The sequence below is a fragment of the Ovis canadensis genome, chromosome 2 (genome assembly GCF_042477335.2).
Source record: "Ovis canadensis isolate MfBH-ARS-UI-01 breed Bighorn chromosome 2, ARS-UI_OviCan_v2, whole genome shotgun sequence".
Lineage (NCBI taxonomy): Eukaryota > Metazoa > Chordata > Mammalia > Artiodactyla > Bovidae > Ovis > Ovis canadensis.
Genome location: NC_091246.1, coordinates 17,393,734 through 17,420,789, shown reverse-complemented (window position 1 = coordinate 17,420,789; position 27,056 = coordinate 17,393,734). Strand labels below are relative to the sequence as shown.

Below are 27,056 nucleotides of genomic sequence, written 5' to 3'. Positions count from 1 at the left end.
AACTTTTTGACAGTTTTTTTTTATGTGCTTCATGTGATTTAAAAAATGCAATTTGGAACTTCTCTGGCAGTCCAGTGGTTAACAATTTGTGCTTTCCTGCAGGGAGCATGGATTGTTCCCTGGTTGGGGAATTAAGATCCCGCATGCCTCATGGAGCAGCCAAAAAAAAAAAAAAACTGACTTGATTCAGATTATCTGTGGTCTTCTTGCAGTCACATTCCATGTTTGTTTGGATAATTCCATTTGTTGTGTTTTATCAGATTGTTATTGCTGATAAACGCTAGATTTTTTTTGTTCTGATACAGTCATATTAAAATATTTAAATTTTAATTTCAGGTATATTGCATTTTTTTGCCCATATGACCTAATTTCCCAGGGATACTCATTCCTACCTGTTCAACTGTTGGCTGCGGGAATGAAGGAAGTGACCAGAACTTGGAAAATAGTAGGTGGAGTCACACATGCTAATAGCTATTACAAAAATGGCTGGATAGTCATGATAGCTATTGGATGGGCCCGAGGTAATATTAACAACATGTGTTCATAAATATTCTGTTATTGGTATACTACAAATACTGAATAGTTCTTTAGTTACATTAATGGGGACCACATACTTTAATAACAGAGACTTCTTTGGAAGATGAAAGCATTGTTTCTGTTGACTGGTTAATTTAATCCAAAACTGGCACTCTTAACTAGTACTAGTCATCAGCCATTATTTTACAGCTGATTGCCTTAAAATATACAATATTTATTATTGGTTTGATTAATAGCTGTAACCAGAGAGATTCATAGTTAATTAAGGTATAGTTGTCATCATAAATAAAACAAGTTTACATAAGAAATTATGTTGTTTACCTAATTAAAGAAATTTTGCTCTTTGTTTTTTCTGGATTTTTTTTCCATCTTGCATACTCTGAAATAGTAAATGTGATTGATTATGGGTTTATGTTCACTCTGTATTACCTACCTTTATTGTTCTTTTGTAAGTTGAAATTAAATTTTCAATCTGTTGTTACAGTTATGCACCTAAAACTGAAATCAGGGAAGGAAATGATAAAGCAGAGGAGGTTTTTTTTTCAGGTCAGAAACAAACCTCAAGTTACATCTCTGTCTGAGACCCTAGTTTTAACCTTAATTGTAGTACAATAAACAGCTGCCTTGAAAGAACTACAGTTGTCTCAGTACCATAAATGTAGAAAGCAACATTCTTCTTCCTCCTAAGAATTGTAGCTTGGAATTTTAAGTCAGGAGAGAATTATGGCTTCATTTCATATATTTTCTCAAGAATATTTGGTTAAGTATTCTTGTTTCGGTGGCTCAGATGGTAAAGTATCAGTCTGCAGTGCAGGAGACCTGGGTTGGATTCCTGGCTCGGGAAGATCCCCTGGAAAAGGGAATGGCTACCCACTCTAGTATCCTTTCCTGGAGAAGTCCACTGACAGAGGAAACTACTGGGCTGTAGTCCATGGGCTCGCAAAGAGTTTGCCATGACTAAACAACTAATACATTCCTATCTTATCTTGGTCTTTTTAGGTGCAGGTGGTAGCATTATCACAAATTTTGAGCAGCTGGTAAAAGGATGTTGGAAACCAGAAGCTGAGGAATGGCTGAAGATGTCCTAGTGAGTTTGCATAGACTATACTGAGACGTGGTCTTTTATCTTTAGATTTTACCAAATTTATTTTTCAAACATTTTGGACTCTAAACATGAATGAAAGAAACAAACAGATAAATAAAATGATAATGGGGAGAAAACCAGGAAACCTATTATTATTATTATTTTTTTTCAGAAAGTCTACTGTCTTAAATGTAGCTTTAAAAATAAATATTGATTACTTTTTCTGTGGGTTCCTCCTCTTAGAAAATAAAACCAAGCAAAAGCTCTTGGATTGTTATAGAATTGTGGGAAGAGAGTGTATTTATGAACTGAGAACAGGAACAGACTTCTCTGGAATCAGTGGCAGGCTTTTGGCATTTTCATTAATGGCTACATCATCACCCAGATTCCAAATTATTCATAGTTCTGGTGGTAAAATGTCAAACTTATATGAATAGTCAATACATTATCATAAAGCTCTGTTAGTTTAAAAATGAGAGTTGAGTAACTACTTACAAAAAATAAGAAAAAGAGGAAATAACCCATTCTGTGCTTGTACAATTCAAACTACCTTTTGCACCCATTTAGGAGAACCTAATTGTTAGATTTCTCTACAGACATTGACCCAATCAAATAAGTCACAAATGTATTCCTGATGCAACTGAAAATGAAATAAAGAAATATAGTTACCATTTGCACAATTCAGTAAGGAAAGACTTAGGCTTTAGTGGCCATAATAAGCAAGGTGAGGAAGACTTAATGTAAAATAGACTCATTAGAATGGATTAAAAATGAGGGTTGAGAAGTAGTATGAATGATGAAATATGTGTTTGAATGAACCAGTAGATGTCAGATGTTTAACTTAGAATGTATCCCTTAAAGCTTGAATGAGGTAGTTTAGAAATGGAACAAAGGAAGCTTTGATTGATAAATACGTAAATAAGTTATAATAAGACATTAGTGAAAGGGGACATTTTTCTCATTTTGAGTATATGCCTTGAAATTTCCTCCGTGAAACATTTCTCAGGGCTGTAAAACTGAAATCAAGTTGTGATTCTCCTGTGTTTAAAACCTTGTAGTGTCCGCCCAACTGGCTTCTGAGACCCCCTAAGACACGTGTCTCCACCACACCCAATTTGCTTTGACTTCAGCTCTCACGTTCTCTCCTTTGCTCACTGCACGGTATCCTTGAACAAGCCAGGTGTTGTCTGTTTTAAAACTAACTTCTCTCTCTGTCTAGAATCTTTTTCCTTAGGCCGCTAGCTCTCTTATCCACTTTTCTCAAAGTAGTTTTTCAGAGCTTAACTTCTCAATGAGGACTATCTTACTTAAAATTGAAACACTTCCCTCTATTCCCCCCCACCCAACATTTATCGTATTTTATAATTTACTTACCCATTATGTTTGTTTTTCTCACCCCTTGGCTTCCCCTCATGCTTCAAAGAATACCAGTGGCCAAGTACAGGCATTTTCTCTCTTTTGATTGCTTTTATATCTGGAGCACCTACCACATAGTAGGTAGTCATTAAATGCTATGTGAATGATTGAGTGATTAATAGTTTGTCAAGTGAAATCATGGGGTCCATTATGATATTTTGTGTATGCATGTATGTGTATGTGTGAAACTTGGAAAATACTAGTTCTGTGTGTGTGCGTGTGTGTGAGAAAGTGGAAGTGTTAGCTGGTCAGTCGTGTCCGACTCTTTTGCTACTCCCATAGACAGTAGCCCGCCAGGCTTCTCTGCCCATGGAATTCCCCAGGCAAGAATACTGGAGTGGGTTGCCATTCCCTTCTCCAGGGGATCTTCCTAACGAGGGATCGAACCCGTGTCTCCTGCGTTGGCAGGTGGATTCTTTTACCACTGAGCCACCAGGGAAGGCCATGTGTGTATTTATGTATACAGTCCATGGGATCACAAAGAGTTGGACATGACTGAGCAACTGTGCACGCACGCACACAGATATGACACAGGGGATCCATGCCGTTAGTCAAGATGATCCTTCACAGACCTTTCCTGGATAATCTCATTTTTATTCCTGGCTTCTGCTGTGAGAGCTGAATGGATCCATGAATTATACACCTAATCTCTTAACACTAGCAAAAGTTGCCCAGCCACGTCCTTAACTTTCTCTCCACAGCTAGCTCTTCCTAAGAATAACTCTCCTAATTTTGTAATTTTTTACAGACTGGATAGGCTGATAATTTCCCAAATCATCAAGTCTTGTTTTTTTTGTTTATCAGTTATTTCCTCAATTCAAAGCTTTCCTCTCACACTTCATTGTAAGAAGCAAGAAGAAACCAACTCAGACCATCAGCAGGTTGCTTCCAAATCTCAACTAAACACCCAAGTTCACTGCTTACCACAAAACTGTAGCACATATAACTACCTTTCTTTCAGTTTCCAGTATCATGTTCCTCATTTCCTTCTGAAACCTCACTGGTGCCTCTAATGTTCTTGTTTCTACCAACATTCTGTTTATTCTAACATACATATTCTCTAAGACCATTCTCCACTATGCAAAAGTATTTGGTCATAAATATATGAATATATATATATATATATATATATATATATATATGTATATGTGTGTGTTGTTTAGTCACTGAGTTCTGTCCGACTCTTTGTGACTCCATGGATTGTAGCCTGCCGGGCTCTTCTGTCCATGGGATTTCCCCAGCAAGAATACTGGAGTGGGTTGCCATTTCCTACTCCAGGGGATCTTCCTGACACAGGGATTGAACCTGTGTCTCTTGTGTCTCCTGCAATGGCAGGCAGATTCTTTACCAACTCTACCACCTGGGAAGCCCACGTGTCACATATGCTGCTGCTGCTGCTAAGTCACTTCAGGGGTGTCTGACTCTGTGCGGACTCATAGACGGCAGCCTACCATGCTCCCCCGTCCCTGAGATTCTCCAGGCAAGAACACTGGAGTGGCTTGCCATTGCCTTCTCCATGTGTCACACATAGGAAGCCCTAAAGATTTTTGAAGATGTTATATCGACAGAATCACTTCAGGTTGGACTGAAAAGGACAGAGATAAGATGAAATAAAAGAATTCAGACTCTAAAAATTCTGTGGTTAACAGAATGATAAAACTTCTTAGCTGTAGACATATGCTGCCATTCAGGAAAAAGGAAGTATGGCTTTAAGGTGGGAATCGTGGTCTTAGAAACCGAGGCTAGACCCATAGGCTGGAGTCAGAGGTGAATAAGCCAGAGTCATGAGTGCAGAGATTAGAGCTGCAAACTCAGAGGATGGACTCCCTTAAGCCATGGAGAGTTAGTCCTGGGCCTTGAAATCTAATGGAACTTGACCTGCTGAATTTTGAAATTGCATAGGTCTGTGATCACTTTCTTTACATTTTCCCCCTTCTGGAATGGCAGTGTGTATAGCTGTTATCCTTTGCCTGTTCCACTGTTGTATTTTGGAAGCAGATAGCTATTTACTAGATTCATAGGAAATTATTAAGCGTAAGAATTTTCTGAATGCATTCTGATCTTCCTAACCAATCTCACTGTCTTCTAAATCCTAATGCTGCTTCAACCACCTGCTCCAATTTATTGTTTACACAATCCTTGCTCCACCGATTCATTGCTTGTGAATTCATGCTTTAAGAGAACACAATCCAAAGTATAGTGTGTGTATGCTGAGATGCCTTTGATGAGACACTCTGTCACAGAAACTGAGCTATTAGAAACAGAGTAGCAAAATGACATAAGACAATTTTTAAATCTCATCCTTTTAAGAAAGTCAGTTTGGTGTACATTTTATGATATAATTGTATATGTACATAATTATAAAATAATTGATATATATTAAGGAGTGTCTTAAACACTTTTACCATTAGAGACGCACAGTCAGAAAGCTTGTGGACCACTGTCCTAAAACAGGAACGCTGCCCTGTTATTGGTAAGCAAGACCCAAATCCTGTTACCCCAGCCTAATTCTGTTTTGAACTCAATCCTTAGTTTGTACTAATTAAAGAAGGAACTTATTTTTCACAGAGTTACTTATAGGGACTTTTACATTTGTCATATTTTGCAGTATGGCTTTCTGAGAGTTTATTATTTGTCTTTTTCTAGTTGTAAGCATAAATAGCTAGAAAATGATGTTACTGAGATATACTTTAAGTGTGTGGCAAATATATGACATGAAAATAGTACTTCTTATTTGTAGATTAATATCTTATTATAGACTTTAAATTTTGAAGATATTGGCTAATCCTAATGTTTTGTACTGGAGTTAGCTAAGTAATGTGCTGGTGCTGACTCATGCTGTTTTATGAGAATGATTATGCACAGCAGCCTGAAGTGGGCTGTGGGAATACAGTTAGCCCTGTATATCCAAGGTTTCTGCCTTTGTGTATTAACCAGCTGTGGACCAAAAATATTTTTTAAAAATTCCAGAAAGTTTCTGAAAGCAAACTGAATTTTTCATATACTGAGAGCTGTTTACATAGTATTTATATTGTATTTACAGCTGTTTACATGGTGTTTACATTATGTTGGTATTATAAATATTCTGGAGATTATTTACAGTTTGTGGGAGGATGTGCATAGATTATATGCAACTATATCAGTTTATATAAGGGACTTGAGCATCAGTGAGTTTGGTATTTGTGGGGGGTCCTGGATCAAATTGCCTGCGAATACCACAAGGTATTTACACCATGGAAAATGAGGAACTGCTACAAATCAAGACTTTCTTTTCCTTTCCCCATTCCACCCAAGGAGCTTGGTTAGCACTGTAAGATTTTTCAGAATTAATATGCTTTTCTCAAATCATGCTATAGAACATGGACTTTTGAATCCTTTTGAAACAATGTTATATGGCCAATTCAGAAATATTGCATATAGAAAAGCACTCTTTATCAGAAAGTCACAGTATGTATGAACATTCTAAAATCTGATACTTTATGCTGAGAAGAAGGATGTTTAACTTCATATAACTCAGCATTTCCAAAAGTTTGTAGAATTCATTTTTGTGTTACATCTATTAATAACTCATTCTATTAATAATTTGAGAATACTCTGAGAAATATAGAGATAAATCATGCTTAATACTTACTGAGTTAAAATGTGTTTTATTTTCAGCCCTGCCAAGGTAACCCTGCTGGGATCAGTTATCTTCACATTCCAGCAAACCAAGCATTTGGCAATATCAAAGCCTAATCTTATGTTCCTCTTTACTGTGTTTCTTGTGGCCACGAAGGTAGGTGTTAAAAGTAGCAACAAATCAGTATTATAGATTTTGTGTAACCAGAATTCTGCATAAGGCAAGTAACAGAAATAATTACTTTGTATGATAGTCTAAAAATATCAGTTTTGGTGAGTTTATTCAGCACATCCATGACTTAGTGAAACATAGCTCTTCTATGATTCCTCATTTGATTTATGCTGATGCTATCATGAAGGATTTGCAGATAGCCTTTTAATACATCTGCCTGCAATGCAGGAGACCCAGGTTTGATCACTGGGTCAGAAAGACCCCCTGGAGAAGGGAACGGCAACCCACTCCAGTATTCTTGCCTTGAGAACTCCATGGATAGTGGAGCCTGGCAGGCTACAGTCCATGGGGTCACAAGGAGTCAGACATGACTGACTAACCCTTTGACTTTGTAATACGTTGGAGGCTAGAGAGTAGCGGAAATAGCCAAGGCTAATCAGAGACTGCAAAGTATTGTGTTATTTGTAAAATGAGGTACTTAGCGTAGATGTTCTCTAAAGTTCTTTTAAAGTTTTAATATTTTTATATTAGTACATATTTGTGGTTAATCTCTCTAATTACTATTGCCTGATTGGATGTTTTATCCCTTCTATAAGATAGGAAATAGTATGATATCATAGGTTTTAGAGACAGGCAGTCTTAAATTCAAATCCTAGCTTTGTTTAATCACTGAATAGGCAAGTTACTTAATATCTCTGAACCCTGATTTCCTCATCTTCATTGTACTGATTGTTGACAGGATTGGAGATTACATGTCTTATTCTATGACTATGTCTGACGCATCTTACGCATTTTACTTGCAGCTTTATGAGGAGACTAATTATTATTATTCTTAAAGTTATTATATATTGTTCAGTGATATACAGTTGATTTTTAAAGTATTATTTAGGCCTAGAGAAATCTTACAGATAACTCTGTCAGCCTAGATATTTTTGGCTAAAAACATACCTATGAGATGCTTAGAAGGAAAACAGAATATGTTATATAAATTTATACCTTAGAAAGAACCAAATCATTGTAGAGATAATTTTTTTCCCCAGTATTCTCTGCAGTAGAGGTGATCTGTGGTGGTTGTACTTTGGATGTCTAAGGCAAAATCTCTTCATATGTGTCCTTTTCTTCCGGAAGTGTTCAGTTCAGTGGTTTTTAGCATAGAGATGTGCTGCTGTTACCACAATCGATATTAGAACGTTTTTATCACCCAAAATAAACCTCATACCCATTAGCATTCCCTTCATGTTTTTCCTCATTCCGCTCAACTGTAGGCAACCAGTGATCTACTTTATGCCTATAAATTTGTCTATTCTAATATTTCATGTAAGTGAAGTCTTAAGCGTTGGACCAGTGGGGAAGTCCTCCCCAAAAAAACCTTTTTAGAGAATGATTTCTCTTAGAACTGCATTGTGGACAGTATATGTGGTTATTATATAACTGTATGTTATTGTTTGATATTTGTTGAGACTTCATTTTTATTCTGTTATTGATGAGATTTTGTAATTATTTGTATGTGTGAAAAGTAAATGTATTCTTTATTGTGAAGGCATAGGGAGTCTACCTTTATTGACATATATACTTGTTTGTTATGTTTCAGATATGTAGTTACATTTTCCCTGTCCCATCTATTAATTTTTTTCCTTTCAGAGAGAAGTATGTTTAATTTATCCTTTCTTCTCCTCTTGTTTTTTTTTTCTTCAGTTCTTTCCCTCCCTCCTTTTTATCCTCCTTTCCTTTCTTCCCTAGCTCAAACAAGCCGAACATTCTTTGAATGTTCTTTCCTCGTTGGAGGGGAGGTCCCAGTTTCTTTCAAGGAGGACTTAGTTCTACTTTTCCCACTTTCAAAAGTCCTTTGTGATTGTTAAAACTCAAGTCTCAGAGGAAAGAAACTTGTGCCAACTGAGACTCTTGGTATGGGGAAGGCACATGGGCTTTGGAACTAGACAGACATATGTTAAAATCTAGGCTTCACAATTTTGAGTAAGTCATTTATGTTTCTCAGACTAGAAATTATACATAACCCATGGGATATATTTTGACATTATGTACAGTCATACTATAAATATGATATATTATGTATCATTGATTAGTCTCAATGTTAATTTAAGTGTTTTAAAGTTGAATATGAATATATTACAGAATTCAAAATTCACATATATTTTTAAGATAAAAAATGATATATTTGGCTTGCCTTTGATTGTTTATTTTGGCTATTGGGATATTTGTATATTGGGATATATTTGGCTATTGGGATTCCCTGATAGCTCAGTTGGTAAAGAATCCTTTTCAATGCAGGGGACCCCGGATCAATTCCTGGATTGGGAAGATCTGCTGGAGGAGGGGTAGGCTACCCACTCCAGTATTCTTGGGCTTCCATTGTGGCTCAGCTGGTAAAGAATCTGCCTGCAATGCAGGAGACCTGGGTTTGATCCGTGGGTTGGGAAGATCCCCTGGAGAAGGGAAAGGCTACCTACTCCAGTATTCTGGTCTGGAGAATTCCATGGACTGTATATTTGTGGGGTTGCAAAGAGTTGGAGACAACTGAGCAACTTTCGCTTCACTTGGTTATTTTGGCCAAGTTTACTTTCTCCCACCAGAGACAACTTGAGAAAAGTTTCAGAAGCATGAAGTATCTTTTGGTTTCTCTGTGTAAGACATCATGTGAAATAGTGTAATTGTGAAATAAAGCAAAAGGAGACTGGAGTGGTCAAGAATGATTAAAACTGAAAAGAGGCTGTTGAATTTTGAAATTAAGAGGTATTTGGTAACCTTGGTAAAAGTAGTTTGAATGGACCGTTAGAGAATAGAAAAATATTTTTAATAGACTAGGCGAATAAGAGGAAGTAAAGATAAAGAGTATGAACTACTTTAAAGGGATTTAGAGTCGAAACAAAAACAACCTGGGAGAGCAGTTTGGCAATATCTGACGAAGTTGGAGATTTATGTACCTTGTAAATTAGTAATTTACTAGTTTACTCCATTTCTGGTTGTAACCTGTATGAGTCTTGCAAGGTATACAGTACAGAGCCCAGCTTTATCAGGATCTCTTAAAAAATGTTTTAGCAAAGAATAATTTACAAAAAACTTAGGAATGAGCTCCTTTAAAAAAAAAAAAAAATCAACTTTACTGTAGTATAATTTTCATAATAAAATACACTCATTCTAGAGTTTCAGTAAATTTGTATACCTTTGTAACCACCACCACAACCAAGATATGGAATGTTTCCATTACTTGAATAGTTGCTTGTGCTCTACTCAAGTAAATCCCAACCACCACCGAAGATGAAATCATACAGTATGCATCTTTGGTGTCTGGCTTCTTTTGCTCAGCAGAAGGTTTTTGAGATTTACCCATGTTGTTGCATATTCCTTTTTATTGCAAAGTAGCATTATATTCCACAAGTTGTTTATCTAAGGAGAGTAAAAAAATTGGCTTAAAACTCAACATTCAGAAAACTAAGATCAGGGCATCTGGTCCCATACTTCATGGCAAATAGATGGGGAAACAGTGGAAACAATGACAGACTTTATTTTTGGGGGCTCCAAAATCACTGCAGATGGTGACTGCAGCCATGAAATTAAAAGACACTTACTCTTTGGAAGAAAAGTTATGACCAACCTAGACAGCAAATTAAAAAGCAGAGACATTACTTTGCCAACAAAGGTCCGTCTAGTCAAGGCTATGATTTTTCCAGTAGTCATGTATGAATGTGAGAGTTGGACTATGAAGAAAGCTGAGCGCAGAAGAATTGATGCTTTTGAACTGTGGTGTTGGAGAAGACTCTTGAGAGTCCCTTGGACAGCAAGGAGATCAGTGGTCCATCCTAAAGGAAATCAGTCTTGAATGTTCATTGAAAGGACTGATGCTGAAGCTGAAACTCCTGGCCACCTGATGTGAAGAGCTGACTCATTTGGAAAGACCCTGATGCTGGGAAAGATGGAAGGTGGGAGGAGAAGGGGATGATAGAGGGTGAAATGGTTGGATGGCATCATTGACTCAATGGACCTGAGTTTGAGTAAACTCCAGGAGTTGGTGATGGACAGGGATGCCTGGCATGCTGCAGTCCATGGGTTCGCAAAGAGACACGACTGTGTGACTGAACTGAACTGAATTACCTGTTAATGGATCTTGGATTATTTCCAACTTTTGATTATTTGACTAAGTTATGAATAAAGCTACTATGAACATGTTTACTTTGTGTGGAGATATCTTTTCATTTCTCTTGGGTAGATAGTAGAATTATTAGGTCATATGGAAAGCTTATGTTTAACTTTTTAAAAAATTTATCTTTAATTGAAGTAATTTTGGTTTATAACACACAAGTTTCATGTGTACATTGTGATTCTACAGCTGTATGCTCACCATCAAAAGTTTTACTTTAGGGAATTCCCAGTGGTTCAGTGGTTAGGACTCTGTGCTTCCACTGCTGGGGCCTGAGTTCAATCCCTGGTGGGGGAACTAAGAGCTTACCAGCTGTGCAGGATAGCCAAAAAAATTTTTTTTAATTAAAAAAATATATTTTGCATCTGTCACCATACAGTTGATCTCCTTTACTCATTTTTCCTTCCTACTTTGTCAGCTTTGCCTATCTTTTCAAAGAAACAGCTCTTCGTTTGATCTTTTCTATTGTCTTTTGAGTGTCTGTTTTGTTTCCATTCTGATCTTTATTATTTCCTTCTTTATACTTCATGTTCTTTTTCAAGTTTCTTTTGGTGTAATATTAGATTGTATATTTGAGATTTTTCTTGTTCCTTGAAGTAGGCCTTTAGTGCTATAAACCTCATTCTTAGTACCACTTCTGTAACATCCCATAGATTTTGGTGTATTGCATATTTATTTTCATTTATCTTCAGGTAGTTTTTGATTTCTCTTTTGATTTCTTCATTGACCCATAGTTGTTAAATAACTTGTTGTTTAGTCTCCACATATTTGTGACTCAGTCCATTTTCTTCTGGTAGTTGATTTCTAGTTATATACCATTATGATTGAAAAAGATTCTTGATCTGATTTCAGCCTTCTTAAATTTACTGAGACTTGTGTCCCAACATATGGTCTATCCCTGAGAAAATTCTGCATGCAGTTGAGAAGAATATGAATTCTGCTGTGTTTGGGTGCACTGCTCTATGCAAATCTATCAAATCTATCTGATTTAATGTTTCATTTAAGGCTGCTGTTTCCTTATTGACTTTCTGTCTAGAGGATCTATCCAGTGATGTAAGTGGTGTATTAGAGTCCCCTACTATTATTGTGTTGCTATCAGTTTCTCCCTTTAGGTCTGTTAATTGCTTTATATATTTTGGTGTTCCTATGTTAGGTGCATATATAATATTAATAACTGCTAATGTCTTCTTGATGCATTGTCATCTTTATCATCAAATACTGTCCATCTTTGTCTTGTTAAATTTTTTGACTTGAAGTCTGTTTTGTCTGATATGAGTATGGCTACACTTGTTTTTCTTTTGGCTACTGTTTCTGAAGTGTCATCTTTCATTCCTTCACCTGAAGCCTACATTTGTCTTTAGAGTTGAGCTAAGTCTTCTGGAGCACATATAGTTGGGTCTTGTTTAATTCATCCAGCTTCTTTGTCTTTTGATTGGTAAATTCAATTTACTTATGTTTAGGGTGATTGTGGATAGATGAGGACTTAGTACTGCTGTTGTATCTTTTGTTTTTTGATTGCTCTATATCTCCATTGTTTATTTTCCTTGTGTTTCTGTCTACCATTTTATTTGGTAGTTTTCTGTGATGTTCTTCTCAGTTTATTCTTTTTCTCTGTTTCATGTCTTGCTCTAGATTTATGTTTTGTGGTTAACATGAAATCATAGATAATACCACGTCATAGGTAAAATAATCCTTTTCCATGGATAGCATTTTATCTTCGTCTACTTACGTAAGTTCTATTCTTTTTTCTTCTCCTATTGTGTTTTTGTCATCTCAGATTTCCATTTTATGTTGTGAATTTGTTACCATATTGTAGTAGCTGTAGTTATTTTTCTTTTCCCTCTGCCCTTTAACCTCAATGCTATATTAAATTAAAAAAAAAGTATTTTGGTATTGAGTTGCAATTTTCTGATTCTGTTTCTTACCTTACTGAAAATACTGTGTGCTTTTACCTTTTTATTTCTTAAATTTCTTGTAAAGCAGCTCTACTGTTAAAGTCTCCCAAGTTTTTCCCTGGGAACAAACAAAACCAAATAACTTTGCTAGATAGAGTATTCTTGGCTGACAGTTTTTACTTTTCAGTATTTTGAGAATGTCAGTTTACTTCCTCCTGGACTATAGTTTCTGCTGAGAAATCTACTGATGGCCTAATGAGGGTTCCTTTGTAGGTTACTATTCTTTTTAAAAAATTCTTTCTTTGACTGACTTTTGACAATTTTAATATAACATGTCTTTGAGAAGGTGTTTTAGCATTGAGGTAGTTGGATTTTTTTTTTCATGGATTTAAATATTCACCTCTTTCTCCAACTTTTGGAAGTTTTCAACTATTAATTTTTTTAAAAAAAGATAAGTTGCTCCCTTCTTCCTCTCTTTTCTTTCTGGATTACCAATTACCCTAATGTTGCCCTTCCTAAGAGTCAGATCTTTCTCATAGAATTTTCCTACTTTTAAAATACCTTGAGTCTCTTTCGTCTTCTACTTCTGTCATTTCTAGGTTTTTATCTTCACACTCACTAATTCTCTCTTCCTCATGATTTGCTGTATTTCCAGTGCTTTCTAATGCATTCTTCTGTCTCGTTTAGTGTGTTCTTCAGCTCCAGAATTTCTGTTTGGTTCTGTTAATAGAGTGGATTATACTGATTTATTTTTTAAAATGTTGTATAAACCTTTCATTTCTGTCATAAACCCCACTTTGTCATGATGTATCTTTTTTGTGCATTGCCAGATTCAATTTATTAATATTTTTCAAGTATATTTTTTTCCATTGTGTTCATGAAATATATTTTCTTTGTAATCTGTATGGTTTTGTATCATCATAAGACTAAGCTTATTAAATAGGTTGAGAAGTGTTCAATTCTTTACTCTCTGAAAGAGTTTAGGTAGATTTGGCATTGTTTTAGGCATTTGATATAGGACAGTTTACATTATCTATTTTATTTGTGTTCGTTTTGGTAAGTTGTACTTTTCACTCTTTTTTCTTTTTTTTTACATTTTGAAAATATTTATTGTGTTTATTGGATGTTTGTATTAAGAATATTAATTGTTGAGAAAGAATCTTTTTTTTTTCTACTTTACAGTACTGTATTGGTTTTGCCATACATCAACTTGAAGTGCCATTTAAACTTTTGATTTTGTTAATGTGAAATTGTTAATAGTAGTTCTTTGTTATCCTTTTCGTGTCTATAGTGATGTCTCCAGTTTCATTTCTGGTATTGATCATTTGTATCTTTATCTCTTGTTTCAAATTGGTCTAACTAGAGGTTTATTAGTTTCATCAGTATGTTTGAAAAATCTGGCCTTTGCTTTCTTGTTTTCTGCTTTTTTAAGTTTTATTGACGTATAATTGACTTACAGTGTTGTCTTCATTTTTTAGATGTACAACAGAGTGATTTATATATATATATACACATACACATATTCTTTTTCAGATTCTTTTCCCTTATAGGTTATTCAGTTCAGTTCAGTCGCTCAGTCGTGTTTGACTCTCTGTGACCCTATGAACTGCAGCCCACCAGGCCTCCCTGTCCATCACCAACTGCTGGAGTCTACCCAAACTGATGTCCATTGAGTCAGTGATGCCATCCAACCATCTCATCTTCTGTCGTCCCCTTCTCCTCCTGCCCTCAATCTTTCCCAGCATCAGGGTCTTTTCAAATGAGTCAGCTCTTCGTATCAGGTGGCCAAAGTATTGGAGTTTCAGCTTCAACAGCAGTCCTTCCAATGAACACCCAAGACTGATCTCCTTTAGAATGGACTGGTTGGATCTCCTTGCAGTCCAAGGGACTCTCAAAGAGTCTTCTCAAACACCATAGCTCAAAAGCATCAATTCTTCTGCGCTCAGCTTTCTTTATAGTCCAACTCTCACATCCATACATGACTACTGGAAAAACCATAGCCTTGACTAGACGGACCTTTGTTGGCAAAGTAGTGTCTCTGCTTTTTAATATGCTGTCTAGGTTGGTCATAACTTTCCTTCCAAGGAGTGTCTTTTAATTTCATGGCTGCAATCACCATCTGCAGGGATCTTGGAGCCCCCAAAAATGAAGTCTGTCACTGTTTCTGCTGTTTCCCCATTTATTTCCCATGAAGTGATGGGACCAAATGCCATGATCTTAGTTTTCTGAATGTTGAGCTTTAAGCCAACTTTTTTACTCTCCTCTTTCACTTTCATCAAGAGGCTCTTTAGTTCTTTGTTTTCTGCCATAAGGGTGATATCATCTCTACGTATCCTATTTACAAAGAGAACTGGGCACTTTTTCAATCTTTTCTGGACATTCTGGCATGTTTATTTTCAGTTTTTTTTCCCCAGCTTTTTTGGCATATTGATATGAACTTTTAATGGTAGTTTGTCTAACACCGTAATGGAATTTGTTGGTGTTTCTACTAAGATTGTATTTGGTTTATAAATTATCTTAGGAAGGCAGTTATGTTACATATGGACAAAGGCTAGAGACAGGAGAAAGGACAGAGTCATGAGATTTTCTAATATTTAGAGAAAGAAGATCCAGAGTGAGAAATTGGAAAGAAGCTGCTAAAAACCAGGAGATGGTATTAAAGGGATGGTCAGTTATGCTCAATGCTTTTGAGAGGTTTCTTCTGGTCAGTCACACCCCCTGGCAAAGGAAATGGCAACCCATTCCAGTATTCTTTCCTGAAGAATTCCATGGACAGAGAAGACTGGTGGGCTATAGTCCATGGGGTCACAAAGAATTGGACATGGCTGTGTGACTAACACTTAATTACTTAATATTGAGATAGTATAGTATTGTTGAATACATGAATGAGGGACAATCGTATTAAGCTCTTTGGGGAATACAAATGGACACATAAACTTTGACTAAGACAAAGACTCTTTCTTCAAGATGTTATTGTCTAAAAAGAAATACAAAGCACTGTGCTTTTAAACTTCATGAGAATAGGGACCAAGTTTGTTTTATTCATAACTGTATCCCTAGCATTGTGTCTGGTGCCTATAGTAGGTTTTTAATATATATTTGTTGACTGACTGATAAACGGCCAAAATGTTCTTTCATAGGTGGTCTCTCTCTATTTAATTCAGTTCAGTCACTCAGTCGTGTCCGACTCTCTGCGACCCCATGAATCACAGCACACCAGGTCTCCCTGTCCGTCACCAACTCATGGAGTTTACCCAAACTCATGTCCATCGAGTCGGTGATGCCATGAGCCATCTCATCCTCTGTGGTCTCCTTCTCCTCCTGCCCTCAATCCCTCCCAGCATCAGGGTCTTTTCCAATGAGTCAACTCTTTGCATGAGGTAGCTGAAGTATTGGAGTTTCAGCTTCAACCTCAGTCCTTCCAATGAACACCCAGGACTGATCTCTTTGCAGACCAAGGGACTCTCAAGAGTCTTCTCCAACACCACAGTTCAAAAGCATCAGTTCTTCGGCGTTCAGCTTTCTTCACAGTCCAACTCTTACATCCATACATGACAATTGGAAAAACCGTAGCCTTGACTAGATGGGCCTTTGTTGGCAAAGTAATGTCTCTGTTTTTTAATATGCTGTCTAGGTTGGTCATAACTTTCCTTCCAAGGAGTAAGCGTCTTTTAATTTCATAGCTGCAGTCACCATCTGCAGTGATTTTGGGGCCCCCCAAAATAAAGTCTGACACTGTTTCCACTGTTTCCCCATCTATTTCCCATGAAGTGATGGGACCAGATGCCATCATCTTCGTTTTCTGAATGTTGAGCTTTAAGCCAACTTTTTCACTCTCCTCTTTCACTTTCATCAAGAGGCTTTTTAGTTCCTCTTCACTTTCTGCTGTAAGGGTGGTGTCATCTGGATATCAGAGATTATTGATATTTCTCCGGGCAGTTTTGATTCCAGCTTGTGCTTCTTCCAGTCCAGCGTTCCTCATGATGTACTCTGCATAGAAGTTAAATAAGCAGGGTGACAATATACAGCATTGACATACTCCTTTCCCTATTTGGAACCAGTCTGTTGTTCCATGTCCAGTTCTAACGTTGCTTCCTGACCTGCATATAGGTTTCTCTAGAGGCAGATCAGGTGGTCTGGTATTCCCATCTCTTTCAGAATTTTCCACAGTTTATTGTGATCCACACAGTCAGAGACTTTGGCATAGTCACTTATATATCTAGGGCTAATACTACCAGATGAACAATTTGCTTGCCCAGCTTACTGAAGAGATTTATAAAAATGAGGATCTGAAGATTTGACAGTCGTTCAGGTTAATAATTATTAGTGTCTGAGTGAATGATACCACCAAAGAAGAAGTATAGAGTGACCAGAAAACCTGGTTGAATGTACCATATTCTAGAAGCTTATTATAGGGCAGCGTGATTTTCATTAGAGGGTGTTAGAGAACGTTTAATGGAATAGACACCTTGCAGTTATACTGCAAAAGATGTTTGAATTTGGGCAGATGGAGACAAGAAGAAGTATGTTCTGGGTGGAGAGAAAGATTAATTTTGCTTATACAGATGTATTACAATAGTCTTGGCTTCCCTGGTGGCTCAGAGGTTAAAGCATCTGCCTCCAATGCAGGAGACCTGGGTTCAATCCCTGGGTTGGGAAGATCCCCTGGAGAAGGAAATGGCAATCCACTCCAGTATTCTTGCCTGGAGAATCCTATGGACGGAGAAGCCTAGTAGGTTACAACAGTCCACGGGGTCGCAAAGAGTTGGACACGACTGAGCGACTTCACCTTCACCTTCACCTTGAATTATTCATGTGATGTAGAAATTGTGTTTATTCATTGTATTCTATTCTTATTGCTATGCACTATAGAGGACATAAAAGTATATGAGTCCTATTTGTGCCTTTGAGGAACTTATATTTTATATCACATTTTTCTGGGCATATTTTGAAATGATACAATATGAGATATAAAGAATGTGGAAGAGCTTCAAACAATTTCTTTGGAATTAAGTTATGTTTTAGAATGTGTTTAAATATCAGAGTATCTTTAAAGTTTTTAGACTCTTTCATTTCCTTCCCTTTTAAAGTTAGAGACTGTAAAGTCAAATGCTATTTAATTTAGGTAATATGCTTTTTCTTTTAATAACTTGCTGAGTAGGGAGAGTTTTATGTTTTATTTGTAGAAGAATACATTTCATTTGTCACCATTATATTTGTGTCACCTTGCTGAATCAAGCCCTAAGAAGAGGCTGAATTCACAGAAATCTGTCCATGAACCTCATAAGTGTATCTCAGCAGTAATTTCTGATGTCAACAGTATTCCTCAGCTGAGTGATGAGTCTACTGGGAGTGGAAATTCTATTAAAACTTGACTTTGAAAAATACTTAACTGTAGTTCACATTCTCAGGAATTACTTTAGTTCCTGACACTCTTCTTTACTGGATTTTAAATACATTGCTGTTTTCCAGACAGTGGACCATTGTTTGATCTGAATTCTTTTGTATTTTGTTGACAGTCCATGAAGTCAAGCTATGACCAGAATGATTATGGTAGTACATGTCATTGTAACTGTTTATTCTAAAGAATAATTTTATCTAAAGAAATTCTTCTTGGATCTTAACCAGTAATGACATAAACTCGGATATTAACATTGTATTTGGACTCTTCTCATTCTATATTCTCTCTAGGTGATCACGTTCATATTTATGCCCTTACCTTTTACTTGTATTGTAATGACTTCCAAATTCATTTCTTAACATTTCTGGCCAAGTGTCTATTATTGCACTTACTCCATTGCCATTGTATTATTACTGATTTGCTTACCTGTCTGACTAGTCTGTAAGATCTTTGAGGTCAGGGATTACACTCAACATTCTTTTGGCAGCCAAGTTTCATGCACAAAGCCTGTTGGTTTTAGGCTTTGTTAGTGCTATTGTAGTTCAGATTTGCCTTTCTAGAATGGGATCCTTTTGGGGGTCTCAGCTTAAGCCTGAGTTGTACCCCTGGGGAGCTCCATCTTGCCTGATTTTGAACTCCAGCCTGTCTTCCTAGCATCAAGCAGCAGGCTGCTCAGCTCTTTGGCCTCCCAGCTGTTGTTGTCCCCTTTAAAGAAAATGCCAAGATAAATGTGAAGTTCATTTTGTTGAACTTCCTCCTTTTAGGGATCATAATCCCACCAGGTTATACCTGTATTGGTTGTACTCCAGTGCCTTTTAACAGTTGTTTTATGTATTTGTGTCTTTCATATTGATTCTGTTGGGATACTAGTCTGATATAAGCTTTTTAGTCATGGTTGATCTATAGTTCATGTATATGCAGTAAAAGTGTTCATTTTTTATTTGTTTATTTTTGCTGAGGTCAAAGTGGCATAGCAGATTCAGTTATTTAAAATTATGCAATTCAGTGGCATTTAGTACATTCACAGTGCTAGGTGTGTACATTTTTAAATTAATATCAATGATAGTACATTAGAGCTTTTGTTCTTTGTCACATTTTCATCTAACAATATATCAAGAATTTTTCCATATGACTTTATTATTTATTACTTTTAACAATTATACAGTGTTTATTTTACTGATACATTCTTCTTGTAATGGACACCTACTTTGTCTCCAGCTCCCCACTACCTAAACTATATTGCAGATACTAGGAATTTACTCTTGATTCCATTGTCCTTAAGAAAGCTGATTATGTAGGTACCTCTTGTGAATATTTAAAAATATTTATTTTTAGTATTTAAAAAAATGCCTAGTTTGATTCATTATCTGCGATCTGCTGGAGGAATTGACTCTTGAAAATTCATAGACTTTTGGGAACCTTTCTGAATCGTAAAGTTCTCCCAGATTCATTTTGGTACCAGGATAATTTCTTGAGCAAATCTAAATATCTCTGAACATTGTATATTTTGCCAGATAATAGGTTGGTACCTCTCTTCATTCTACCTCCCACTATCTCAGTTTATATATGGGAAATTTTGGATGGCTCCCTGGTGGCTCAGACGGTAAAGAGTCTGCCTGCAATGCTGGAGACCCGGGTTCAATTCCTGGGTCGGGAAGTTCCCCTGGAGAAGGAAATGGCAATTCACTCCAACACTCTTGCCTGGACCACAAAGAGTCGGACACGACTGAGTGACTTCACTTCAGTAAAGACTTAGTACATTCCCTCCTACTGGCACTATTCTATACTTTAGATAGTGGTAGACTGCAGGATATTTAGTGATTGAAGTCAAAATCTGAGTGTTCCAAACTACTTTACCACTTATTAGTTCTGTGACTTTGAACAAGTTACTTAACATGTCAGAACCTGAGTTCTACATCTTTATGATGAGAGTAATGATGGAGTAGTTTTTGGATTACATTTAAAGAGAATAAAGTAACACAAACACATTATCACACAGCTCTAGCACATGTTAAGTGCATAGTAGTAATAGCTATTATTGGTCATTTGGTGTAGGTTGTAAATGATATTTTGTCTTCTTATTTCCTTTTGTTACTAAATGTATTTTGTTTGTTTGTTTACACTGCTCATTGGCACTCACAATGTGGTATCTTTTATTATTGTTAAGGAGTTGTGTTTTTTTCCATTAGTTAAGTGTAAAGTTATAGAGAACAGATTTTTTTTTCCCCTAGAATCGAGCTTAATTTGCTTCTCCTGAAGATTAAATTAAGAATGCATTTTGAACATAGAACTTCAATGTAGAAAATAGGAAATTCAAGAAAGTGCTAGAGTTACAGAGCTGAAGACTATAATAACTGAACTAAGACATTTACTACAGGGGTACAACAGCAGACCAGATGGAAGCAAAAAGGATCAGTGAACTTAAAGACCAGGCAGTAGACCTCACTCATCGAGAGCTGCAGAAAGGAAGGAGAACAAAAAGAGTGAAGATGACTTAGGGAATTTATGGAACAATCTCAGAAGGACTTACATTCACGTAACAGGGCTCCCAGAAGGAGATAGGAGAGAGGAAGGGGCAGAAAAATTATTTGAAGAAATAATGCCTGAAAACTTCCCTAATTTGGGAAAGAAAACAGACATGCAGAACCAGGAAGCCCAGAGAGTTCCACACAAGAGGACCCCAAAGAGACCTACACCAAGACACATTAATGATTCTTTTAAAAAATATTAATTGATTTATGGTTGCACTAGGTCTTCATTGCTGTGCGCAGGCCTTCTCTGGTTGTGGTGAATGGGGGCTGCTCTTGATTGCAGTGTGTGGGCTTCTCTTTAAGATGGCTTTTCTTGTTGTGGAGCATGGGCCCTAGAGCATGCTGGCTTCAGTGTTTTGTGACACATGGGCTTAGTTGTTCTGTGGACCACCTGTGGACCAATCTTGGTTGTTCTTAGCTTGCATGTGGGATCTTCCTGGACCACGGATTGAAAACTGTGTCCCCTGCATTTGCAGGCAGATTCTGCAGTGGACCACCACTTCCAGTGGACCACCAGGGAAGTGAACATTATAATTAAAATGTCAACAGTTTAAGGCAAAAGAGAGATTCTTAAAAGCAGCAAGAGAAAAACAATGCGTTATGTGTAAATAAACCCCCATAAGACTATGAGCAGATTTTTTCCAGCAGAAACTTTGCAGGCCAGAAGGGGGTAGCATGATATATACTGAGGGGAAAAAATTCCAGTCTAGATGACTCTACCTGGCAGAGTTACATTAAAAATTAGGGGAGAGTTAAAGATTTTTTCCAGACAAGCAAAAGCTAAAGGAGTACATCACCACTGCATTGGCCTTACAAGAAGTGTTAAAGGGACTTCTTTAAGCGGAAAGAAAAGGATGCTAATTAGTAAGAACAAAACATGAAAATATGAACCTCACTCGTAAAAAATAATAAATATATAGGAAAGGTAGTAGCTTAATCACTTATAAAGCTAGCATGAATCTTAAACGTAGTAGAACCATAACTACAACAATGAGGGAATACATACAAGATAAAAAGATGTAAAATATAATATCAAAAACATAAAAAACATTGAGGGGAAGAGTAACAATATAAAGCTTTAAAATGCATTTAAGTTGTTGTCAACTTAGACTTATTTATGTAAGTTGCTATATAAAAGTCTCATGATAAATACACAAAAGATGATGAGAAAGTAAGCATTCTAAAGAAAGTCACCAAGCCGTAAGAGAAGAGAGCAAGGAATGAAAATACCAGAGAGGAACTACAAAACAGACAGAAGACAATTAACTAAATGACAATAAGTAGGGTTGCAAAGAGTAGGACACAACCGAAGCCTTAGCACACAAGCATTCACATACTTATTAATTACTTTAAATGTAAATTGACTAAATTCTCTATTTAGAATACATACAGTAACTGAATGGATTAAAAAAAAAAGTCACATTTCTGTGCTGCCTGCAAGAGATTCACTTCAGATGTAAGGAGAGAAACAGACTGAAAGTGAAGGGATGGAAAAATATATTTTCTGCTAAAGAAAGCCCAAAGAAGGTTGGGGTAGCTCTGCTTAAATCAGATAAAATAGACTTAAAAAAAAAGACTAATTAGAAGGGTAGTAAGTAATGATAAAGGGGTCAGCTTAACACGATATATAACATTTGCAAATATTTTGTTGACGTTCAGTCACTAAGTCGGTCCGATTCTTTTGAGATCCCATGGACTGCAGCATGCCAGACTTCCATGTCCTTCACTATCTCCCAGAGTTTACTCAAATTCATATCCATTGGTTACAGATATTTATGTCTGTCCACATAAATATATAAAGCAAATAATAACAGACCTAAAGAGAAATAGGAGGCTTCCCTGGTGGCTCAGACAGTAAAGAATCTGCCTGCAATATGGGAGACCCGGGCTTGATCCCTGAGTCAGGAAAATTCCCTGGAGAAAAAAATAGCTATCCACTCCAGTATTCTTGCCTGGAGAATTCCATGGATAGAGGAGCCTGGTGGGCTTCAGTCCATGGGGTTGCAGTCAGACAGAACTGAGCAACTGACACTTTGTAAAGAGAAATAGACAGCAAAACAGTGATAGTAAGGGACTTGTTAAAGTCTCTTTACTTACAATAATGGATAGATTACTAGACAAAATCAAGAAGGAAATGTTGCCTCAAAGGACTTAACATTGCTCAGATAGACTACAGATTAGATAGGACATTCCATCCAAAAGCAACAGAATACATTTTATTCTCATGCACACATGGCATATTATCCAGGGTTCATCATATGTTAGATCATAAAACAAGTCAATAAATTTAAAAAGATGAAAATCATACCAATAATCTTTTTCTACCAGAATAGTATGAAACTAGAAATCATTTACAAGAAGAAAACTGGAAAAATCACAGACATGTGGGAATTAAACATAATACTATAGAATAACCAGTGAGTCAATGAAGAAATCAGTGAAGAAATTTTTTTTTTTAAGTACCTTGAAACAAAAGTAGAAATACAACATACGAACCTTACAGGATGTAGCAAAAGCAGTTTTAGGAGGAAAGTTCATAGTGATAAATGCCTACCTCAAGAAATGAGAAAAATCTCAAATAACTATACCTAAAGGAAGTAGAAGAAGAAGAACAAATGAAGCCCAAAGGTGAAGGAAGCAAGGAAGTAACATAGAGTGGAAATAAATGAAATACAAGCTAAGAGGACAATAGAAGAGATCAGAGTAAGAGATGGTTCTTTGAAAAGATAAACAAGATGAACAAACTTTTAGTTAGACTCACCAAGAAAGCAGAAGAGAACTCAACGGACTCAGTCAGAAATGAAAGAGGACATTACAACTGAAGCCACAGAAATACAAGGGATTGTAAAAAACTACTGTGTGCACTTGCATGCCAACAAAGTGGACAAGCTGGAAGAAATGGATATATTTCTAGAAACATATGACCTACCAAGACTGAATCACACAAAAAAAGGAAATCTGAACAGACCAATTACGATTAAGGAGATTGTATCAGAAATCAGAAATCTCCCCACAAAAGTCCAGGACCAGAGAGTTTTGCTGGTGAATTCTACCAGACTTTAAAACAATTAATACCAATCCTTCTCAAACTCTTCCAAAAAAAAAAAAAATGATGGAATGCGTCCAAACTCATTTTACAAGGTCAACAGTACCCTGAAACCAAAATCAGACAAGGATGCCACAAGAAAAGAAAATTACAGGGCAATATCCCTGAGGAGCATAGATGCAAAAACCAACAAAATATTAGCAGACCAGGTTGAACAATACATTAAAAAAATTATACACTGTGGTCAAGTGGGATTAATTCCAGGGATGCAAGAATGGTTCATCATCTGCAAGTGAATCGATATATCACATTGACAAAATGAAGGATAAAAATCATATAATTATCTCAATAGAGGCAGTAAAAGCATTTGACATAATTCAACATCCACTTACAATAAGAAACTGGGTATAGAGGGAATGTACCTCAGCATAATAGAGGTTATATATGGCAAGCCCACAGCTAACATCATAAGTGGGCATTATGCCAGGTGAAAAAATGAGACAAAGACAAATACACTATGATTTCATTTATATGTGGAATCTAAAATTTTAAAAAATCCAAGCTCATAGATACAGACAACAGATTGAGTGAGTGAGTGAGTGAAGTTGCACAGTCGTGTCCGACTCTTTGCGACCCCATGGACTGTAGCCTACCAGCCGCCTCTGTCCATGGGATTTTCCAGGCAATAGTACTGGAGTGGATTGCCATTGGTTGTTGGCAAAAGGTGGGGGGTAGGGGTGGTGAGGCTTGGTGAAATAGGTTAAAGGGAGTCAAAAGGGCCAAACTTTCAGTTATAAACAAATAAGTCATCAAGTGTGTAATGTATAGCATGGTAACTGTTGTAATATTTGAAAGTCATTAAGAGAGTAGCTCTTAAAAGTTCTTATCACATAAAAAAATTGTTATATAACTGCATGATGAGGAATGTTAACTAGACTTGCTGTGGTGGTGATTTCACTTTATATATAAATATTGAACCACTGTGTTGTATTCTTGAAACTAGTATATTGTTATATGTCAGTTATACCTCAATAAAAAAATGTGTTTTGACTCTTTCCCTCTCTTCACTTTCTCCTCTCAGTTTTGGGGAACAGAAAACATTTGTATTTAAATTCAAAATTGAACTTTTTTTTTTCAGATAACCATGATGATTACAGAGACTGCTTTTATGCCTTTTGCTTGTTTTGAAGATACATTGAGTCGGATGCTGTTTGGCTGGCAGCAGCAGTTTTCACCAGTTGAAAAGAAAAGTGAAACAAAATCATCTTTCAATGGTACTGGTTCATCTACCTCAAAACCTGGAGCTAACGCTTCAGATAAAGTTAAAAAGAAACATAGTAAGAAGACTGAGTAAATTCACTCGATGAGCTTTAGGAAGCAAAAAACTTTCTTTTTCTTATCTACCTGTGAGATTGTGATAAATATTTCTTGTAAATGATGTAAATAAAGATTATAAGGATTGGAGGTGACAAAAAGAAAGAACTTTCTGTTTCAGGGAGACTGTCCCTTCCTGGATTGTAATTTCCTGAGTGTTATGAGTATATCATGTGAAATTGTTTTTCTAAGTTATATATAGAAGATTCTATTGTGATTTTTAAAAGTTTTATATGGATAAAACAAGGCTGGATTTTTTAAAAATGTTAGAAAAAGTAAACCTATTGTCATTGCAAAATAACAAAAATTAAATTCTTATTGTTTAAATATTTTCATAAATTTTTATTTGAATCTATTTGAGTTTTAGTTCAGCAAAATTAAACTTTTATTTCACATTACCATTATAATTCCTAGATATGAAAAACAGTTCTTGTTTAATTTTGAGTACTGGGAAGAGTAAACTTTACTAAATCACTTTATATTATGAATGAAAATAAATTACTAGTTTATATCTCAGAAATGAACATTGTATTTTTTCCCACATTAAATGGAAATATCTGAAATTTAATTGTTTTCTCCTAGCATTTTTCAGTGAGAATAGAACATTATTAGTCTTAATTTTAAGTGTGTTGCTTGTACTATTTCTTTTTTCTCAAAAGAAAATCAGGGGCATAATTTTTAATAAGTTACCAAGCCCATGTTTTGCTTTGTAAGTTTTGAGGAGCTTATTTTTTTCTCTGTCCTTAAAACACATTTGTCTTAACTGGGAGAAATTCTTCGGAGCATTTCGTATATTCTTGAGGATTATTTAAATTAAAAAAATTTACCCTAATGTTTCCTTCCTTATGAGTACAGTTTTCTAGCTGAATGTCTCTTACTAGTTTTACCTATGTTTGTTATGTTTTAATGTACATGTTCATATATTAATAATCTTATTTTACATTAAAACTAGTTACCCTTACGTGTAAATACTCAGCTCTAATGCGAAATTGTCCTGGGGCATTTGACAGCAACCGGCTAATTAAGAAGAAACAAACTAAAATCTTGTATGGTGGTAGTCTACTTGAGTAAAGAATGAAGACGTTACATTTTGTACCTTATTGGCAAAAATAATTATAATGATATAATAATAAGTAGAAAAGTTATTAAAAATGTTAAACTTTCTTTATTTTATAGTTTAAAATTCCAGTTATAATTTTAAAAACTCTGTGACTGACATGATTTCTCCTGCTAAGACCATGAGCATGCATAGAGTTAGTATGTATCAGGCATTTTTGGATGACATAGAAATATTCAAATCATATTCAGTTTGGAAGTCTTGGTTTTTAAAATTAAAAAAAAAAAAACACTAGCAGGTACTATACTTTTGCTTGCTAAGAAAGGTTTTTTTTGAGGGGGGAGGACCTTTGATAGCTTTGGAATTATCAGAAGTTAATTTTTTAATATTCTGACAAAAGTCATTAAATATTTAAGGGGTTCTATATTATATTTGATAGTTTTATAGTTAAAAACTTCAGAATTAAAATGTTGCTAATTACTGGCTTAGTTTTGAAGTTTGGGTTTAACTGTAATTGAAATGGCAGGAATCTTATTTTACACTTGTATTAAAGATAAACTTATTGCAATAAATTATTTAGTACCAATGGAGTATTATATTATTTTTATGTTTTTTTGTATTTTTCTTGATATAGGAGTTTATAGCTCCTGTGGCCTTTTGGTTGATTTGATATATATCTAGAGGTTACTGTCTGTATGAGATATACAAACTTTATTAATCTTTGCAAGTATCCATAACCTTTAATTTAAGATTTTTAAGAGCTCTACTG

General features: G+C 35.9%; 1 protein-coding gene across 1 annotated transcript in view; it reads left to right on the top strand.

Moving 5' to 3' along the window:
* The window catches only part of TMEM38B (transmembrane protein 38B), a 60,812-nt gene extending 35,062 nt beyond the window's left edge, over positions 1 to 25,750 (top strand). The window contains exons 3-6 of the mRNA XM_069575518.1: positions 337 to 521; positions 1,537 to 1,624; positions 6,695 to 6,812; positions 24,995 to 25,750. Coding sequence (XP_069431619.1) covers positions 337 to 521; positions 1,537 to 1,624; positions 6,695 to 6,812; positions 24,995 to 25,210 — 607 coding nt within the window. The 3' untranslated portion in view covers positions 25,211 to 25,750. The remainder of the gene's footprint in view (positions 1 to 336; positions 522 to 1,536; positions 1,625 to 6,694; positions 6,813 to 24,994) is intronic.
* Positions 25,751 to 27,056: the final 1,306 nt, after the last annotated feature.